We start from the raw sequence: 6,878 nt of genomic DNA on the forward strand, positions 1-6,878 counted from the left end.
AGAGTAGCATATACTAGTGGTTTTTATTATGTTCATTACAGATTGACAATACTGTTGATATTTCCAGACTGATTTGATAATATTTGTATATATAGATTAAAACAATCAAAACAAAAAGCAGCATAAATGCAAAGATGTGGTTCACTTGAAAATACATACTTTAAATGCAAATGTACACTATCCAGTAGTAACAATATGTAGGACACAGATAAGAACAGCAATCTGAATATAAATAGAATCAAACCCTCAAAAGCACTGACTAGTCCTAATCCAAAATATCAGCATATCGACAAAAGGATTGATACACTTGAAGCTTTATGATAGCCACTGTAAATAAAGTCTGAAATGTGTACATGATTTGATGCATAATTAACTACAATATTAAGGAGGAAAGTAAAACATGAAAGTAAAACATGAAATTAGTTTAGATCAAAAGCTTGCAGCACCAGAAATTAATTAATAGGGATGAAGTTGTTTTGGCTATTTTGCTTTAAAAAAAAAAAACACCATATAAAACTTTGTTGGTTACTACATGATTCCATTTCACTATTATTCTACAATGTAAAAAATAGTAAAAATTAAGAAAAACCCTTGAATGAGTAGGTGTGTCCAAACTTTTGACTGGTAGTGTACATCCAAGCATAAGTCCTCAATCCTCTTATTTGAGGAAAGTGCCATATAAAGTGGAACACATTAGAACAGAATAACTACATTTTTCCCAGAGGGAACCTCAGTTTTCCCTTTAAAATCCCTTTAAAATCCATGACCTCCATTCGTTTGGTAGGTGTTCTTTCACACTCAAACTCACTGGTCAGTCAAAAGACCAAATGTCAGATGGACATGTAGTGTTTCCCAAAGCTGGTGAGCTCGATCTTCTCGGGGAGGATGATGTTGACCGAGTGGCCTCCCTCATAGTCGCCGTTATTGGCTATCAACAAGTGCTCTCTCTGCTGGCGAACCAGCTGGCTGTACTTGGCGTTGGCCATGCACGTCTCGCAGCGGTTGATGAAGATAATACCTGTGGTTCCCAGGATCACCATGCAGCTGAGTAGGCCCAGCATCCCAAAACAGATGAGCTGACTGCGGGTGACCAGGCTGGCGGCAGAGGGCGCGTGAACCGTCTCTTTCAGGGTGATCTTAAGAAGATCCCTCTCGAGAGGCCTGAGTAGTTTATGGAATGCGTGGGCAGGTAGGCTGTGGTGTTGTGGAGAGAGTTTGGCCGGCCTGAGTTTCGCTTTGGGCCTGTGTGGCTGCTGGGTAGGCGTACATTTATGCCCGTTGAATGTGAACCCTGGGGGGCACAGACAATGGTATGCGCCAGCCCTATCCGTTTGGCTCCCCACCACGCAGGTGCCCCTGTTTCCACAGGGGGCCCTGCTACAGGGAAAGAGGGTGTCCACATGTGTGTCGTTACAGGTGGGGCCGTTGAAGCCCATGGGGCAGGCGCAGGTGAACGCGGGGCCATGGTCAGTGCAGTTGCCCCCGTTGAGGCAGGGATTGGGATCACAGCTGTCAGTGTCAATCTCACAGAAATCTCCAGTGAATCCGAGGGGACAGGCACAGGAGGGGTAGGCTGCCAAGCCATTGGCATCGACGCAGGTGCCACCGTTTTGGCAGGGAGAGCTGAAGGGCAAAGCAGTTCAGTTTGATTTATCTCTATTTAAGTCCACAGTATAAAGCTGTACAATGGCTTATGGCAACATATACAGCTCAATAGAGCTTTTTAGATTTGTCTTTAATGTGACCATTTCTCGGTCACATGTCAGAGGTTGCATTGCACTGTATCGGTCATAAACTTGGTCAAATTATATATTTTGTTTTTAGCCAGTATTGTGCTCATAGCCCCATGCTCACAGCCATTCAAACAGTATGCCTTTTTAATCATGTTATACTGTTATACACAGTGAGTGCAAAAAAAAAAAGCACTTGAAATTTTTTGGGCCCTTTCAAAGCTTAATGAAGCTCCAGGATTAATGAGCTCCATTGTGAGCTCAGTATTTAGGATTGTTTCTCAAAGTCCCCAAAAAAGAAAGGTACTATACATGTCCATGCAAAAGTCATTTCAGTTCGAAGATTTAAATAGAACTGAAATGATTGATTGTCGACTGAAGAGAAAGGACCCACAGTCTAACAAAGAGCTAAGATAGTGGGACAGTGAGGCTGGCTGGCAGGCAGGTTGTATAATCAGTCTCCGGAGACAAGCCTGTATTGATTTGATAGGTGGGAAGGATGACACTCCATGGATTCAATAGCAAGTAATCTGGTATAGAAAAAGCTTTAGAGATTAAGCGATTTCCCAGAGTTTAATTAAAGGTTTTAATTAAGATAATGCAAACCATATCAGATTTTCGTACCCGCTTGTTAGACATGGTTCCTTTTTCAGGTGGCAGCTCTCTCCTGTGTAACCAGGTGGACAAATGCAGAGGTATCCTCCATGGCCAGTCTCGATGCAGGTGGAGTTATCAATGCACAATTTACACTGGTTGGTATCTAGAAAAAGCAGAGCGTGTTGTTGGGAGAGGTCATCACACACACACACACACACACACAAAACTTGTATACACGCAGGCATGCACAAACGCACACACACACAGAGCCTGTTATGATTTTATCATCGCAAGGTCAATTGAAAACAAACAAACCAGCAGACCACATGTTACACCTCTCCGCCTTTAAGATAGTGCAGTAGATAGAGCCATCAAAGGCAGGAAAGCGTATTTTCTTTATCGTTCCTGCCCACCCTCAAACAGATGGTAAAGGAAGTTATGTAAATGTATATAAATATATATATACACTATCGTTCAAAAGTTTGGGTTCACTTAGAAATGTCCTTGTTTTCGAAAGAAAATCATTTTTTTTGTCCATTAAAATAAAATAAAATAAATCAGAAATACAGTGTAGACATTGTTAATGTTGTAAATGGCTATTGTAGCTGGAAACTGCTGATTTTTAATGGAATATCTACATAGGCGTACAGAGGTTCATTATCAGCAACCATCAGTCCTGTGTTCCAATGGAACGTTGTGTTTGCTAATTCAAGTTTATCATTTTAAAAGGCTAATTGATCATTAGAAAACCCTTTTGCAATTTTGTTAGCACAGCTAAAAACTGTTGTGCTGATTAAAGAAGCAATAAAACGGGCCTTCTTGAGACTAGTTGAGTATCTGGAGCATCAGCAATTGTGGGTTCGATTACAGGCTCAAAATTGCCAGAAACAAATAACTTTCTTCTGAAACTCGTCAGTCTATTCTTGTTCTGAGAAATTAAGGGTATTCCATGAGAGAAATTGCCAAGAAACTGAAGATCTCGTACAACGCTGTGTACTACTCCCTTCACAGAACAGCGCAAACTGGCTCTAACCAGAATAGAAAGAGGAGTGGGAGGCCCCGGTGCACAACTGAACAAGAGGACAAATACATTAGAGTGTCTTGTTTGAGAAACAGACGCCTCACAGGTCCTCAACTGGCAGCTTCATTAAATAGTACTCGAAAAACACCAGTCTCAACGTCAGCAATGAAGAGGCGACTCCGGGATGTTCACCTAGGCGTAGTACACAGGAGTAGTACACAGCATTGTACGAGATCTTCAGTTTCTTGGCAATTTCTCGCATGGAATAGCCTTCATTTCTCAGAACAAGAATAGACTGACGAGTTTCAGAAGAAAGTTATTTGTTTCTGGCCATTTTGAGCCTGTAATCGAACCCACGATTGCTGATGCTCCAGATACTCAACTAGTCTCAAGAAGGCCAGTTTTATTGCTTCTTTAATCAGCACAACAGTTTTCAGCTGTGCTAACATAATTGCCAAAGGGTTTTCTAATGATCAATTAGTCTTTTAAAATGATAAACTTGGATTAATAAACACAACGTGCCATTGGAACACAGGACTGATGGTTGCTGATAATGGGCCTCTGTACACCTATGTAGATATTCCATTAAAAATCAGCAGTTTCCAGCTACAATAGCCATTTACAACATTAACAATGTCTACACTGTATTTCTGATCAATTTGATGTTATTTTAATGGAAAACATTTTGTATACTGAACAAAAATATAAACGCAACATGTAAAGTGTTGGTCCCATGTTTCATGAGCTGAAATAAAAGATCCCAGAAATTTGCCATGCGCACAAAAAGCGTATTTCTCTCAAATGTTATGCACAAATTTGTTTACATCCCTGTTGGTAAACATTTATCCTTTTCCAAGATAATCCATCCACCTGACAGGTGTGGCATAACAAGAAGCTAATTAAACAGCATGATCATTACACAGGTGCACCTTGTGCTGGGGACAATTAAAGGCCATTCTAAAATGTGCTGTTTCGTCACACAACACAATGCCACAGATGTCTCAACTTTTGAGGGAATGTGCAATTGGCATGCTGACTGCAGGAATGTCCACCAGAGCTGTTTCCAGATAATTTAATGTTCATTTCTCTACCATAAGCCGCCTCCAACGTCATTTTAGAGAATTTGGTGGTGGGGGGGGGGGGGGGGGGGCTGAGGAGTATTTCTGTCTGTAAGAAAGCCCTTTTGTGGGGAAAAACTCATTCTGATTGGCTGGGCCTGGCTCCCAAGTTGGTGGGCCTCTGCCCAGTCATGTGAAATCCATAGATCTGGGCCAAATCAATTGCTTCTACACCTGCATTACTAGCTGTTTGGGGTTTTAGGCTGGGTTTCTGTACAGCACTTCGAGATATTAGCTGATGTAAGAAGGGCTATATAAAATAAAATTGATTGATTGATTGATTTCAATTGACTGATTTCCTTATATAAACTGTAACTCAGTAAAATCTTTGAAATTGTTGCATGTTGCATTTATATTTTTGTTCAGTAAACAAAAAGAAGATAACATTAAGTCTGTGCTAGCAGTGAAACCTTCAGCTGTATATTATAGGACCCATGGCTGACTGACATTTGAGAGATAAGTGTACTTGCCTTGGTCACACAGGCTCCCCATCCAGCCCTCTTTACAGATGCACTGCCATGCTTTCTCACAGGTCCCATGTAGACAGCCAGGGAAGGGCATGCACTGCTTGCATGTTACACCATGCCAGCCTGGTCTGCATCTGAAAACATGATTCAGATGATGTGACCATTGTTATGCTTCACAAAAAAAAATCTCACTCAGCTGGACTATTATTGGATGTTTCCACCAGGTGTTTATTGTATAATTGATTGGGAAAAAGTTGATTTTTATATAGTTGTAGGCCTAAATAATAAATCTGACTTGGAATTAGCTGACTGTGATGACGTGACTGTGTGGAAATGGGGTGAAATAGGGTGAAAATGTAATGTTTATGTTGAGGAAACATGGTTGATAGAGAAATGTACCATATTTATTACATAATTTGAGTGCCATTTCATTACCGGCATTCCCCAGGATTTTCACAGTAGCCGTTTTCCGGATTGCACCCTGCGCTGCATTCAAAAGCTTATGTGAAAGACAAAACACGAGATTAGTTACGAATTGCCTTTTCAAATACCTCAAAGATAAATATAACCATTTATCAAACAATTGCTTATCATGAAAATACTCTCAGCTAGTAAGTGGTTTATTATTACGTTATTAAAACTCAATGACAATAGCCTACAGAAAACAGATTCTCACAACCTCTATGTAATTACCATTGCTACACCTATGGGACTGTGGATACATACTGTGTTAAATTACCTTTAGTGATGCCAACACTCACGACCAGAAATAACCCAAATGTTGTTCGGCACATCCTAATTTTCAGCATGCGTCTTCTCCTGTAAAATGGGCATTTGTCAAGTCGCAGCACAGTTTTTATTTTCTCTGTCCAAAATAAATGCTGGGTTTCTAGGAACAGCCTATTGCGCTCAACACGTCCAGTCCCTCGCTTCCAAAAAAACAGGTTCACACTGTTGAAAAGTTGATGCGGCCATCAAATATGCGTGCATTCAGCGTTACACATGAAATACAATTTGGCATGCCCTTATTCTGAAAGAATACACTGCCATCAAGCGCCAAATAGACTAGGATACCCCGTTACTAGGATAGCCCGTTACGCACGAGCAGAAAATAAAATGTGACATGGGAACTATATCCTAAAACGTTCCGATATTTACTTCAATCTTCAGTGTTAAATGATTAACATTGCATGAAATGTAATATTTGACCTATGTCGTGTAGTTGCTCCCCTAGCTATTGATGTCAGTCATATTGGATGCGTTCAAGCATGGCACTGTTTTCAATGGAATAAAGACTGCAGTGTAGCTATTCAGACGAGGTTTTTGTGTCAAATTGGAGACTGCATAGTGATCCATGCTTGGCTCCTCCCACCTGATTTGGGAAAGGAGCTGTCGAGCACCCTGACCTGAACACACGAGGGGAAAGGCACATGTAAAATTAAGGGCTCTATTTTCGCCTGGCGCTAAGGGTGTGCAAGTGTCAAAAGTTAGTTTGTAATTTCCTCATGTAAAAACTGCACTGGCATTTTCCAGCCCTAAAGCCAGGTTCGGCAATTTACGTGTCTAACATCATCTTGCTTGCGCTAAGATGGGAGAGGTGGCACTATTTGAGGTGTCCTTAAAAACAAGCACAAACAGTTACAATTTAATGGAGTGCTAATTGGACGTTTTAAGACCCACAAAAAGCAGGTCTTAATAGTAATGCCGTTTTTAATTGGGGAGCGCAGCCTCAGTGGCTGGGCCATGCGCCTGCCACTGATGTCTATTTTTTCATTCATAAACCTTTTTAATTTCCATATGTACTAGGAAGCTAAGTGTTTGTTTCTTGGGCTTCAGGAATGTGACTGAAAAAGTGCCCCAGGTCTTTAAAAAAAAACAAATCTACTGATTTAAAGTATAAGGGAGATATCGGCGAACAAATGCCATGGTCAAGGCGACGACGGCG

The 6,878-nt window shown here is 40.9% G+C and overlaps 1 protein-coding gene across 1 annotated transcript; it reads right to left on the reverse strand.

Moving 5' to 3' along the window:
• Positions 1-830: 830 nt before the first annotated feature.
• Positions 831-5,742, reverse strand: LOC311102658 (protein delta homolog 1-like; the record flags this gene model as incomplete). Its single annotated transcript, XM_084144017.1, has 5 exons — positions 831-1,623; positions 2,355-2,490; positions 4,937-5,067; positions 5,369-5,432; positions 5,673-5,742. 5 exons carry the CDS (start codon positions 5,740-5,742, stop codon positions 831-833), a joined length of 1,194 nt encoding a protein of 397 aa, XP_084000143.1.
• Between the last annotated feature and the right edge of the window lie 1,136 nt (positions 5,743-6,878).

Source organism: Coregonus lavaretus (genome assembly GCF_964263955.1).
Source record: "Coregonus lavaretus genome assembly, chromosome: 27".
Classification (NCBI taxonomy): Eukaryota; Metazoa; Chordata; class Actinopteri; order Salmoniformes; family Salmonidae; genus Coregonus; species Coregonus lavaretus.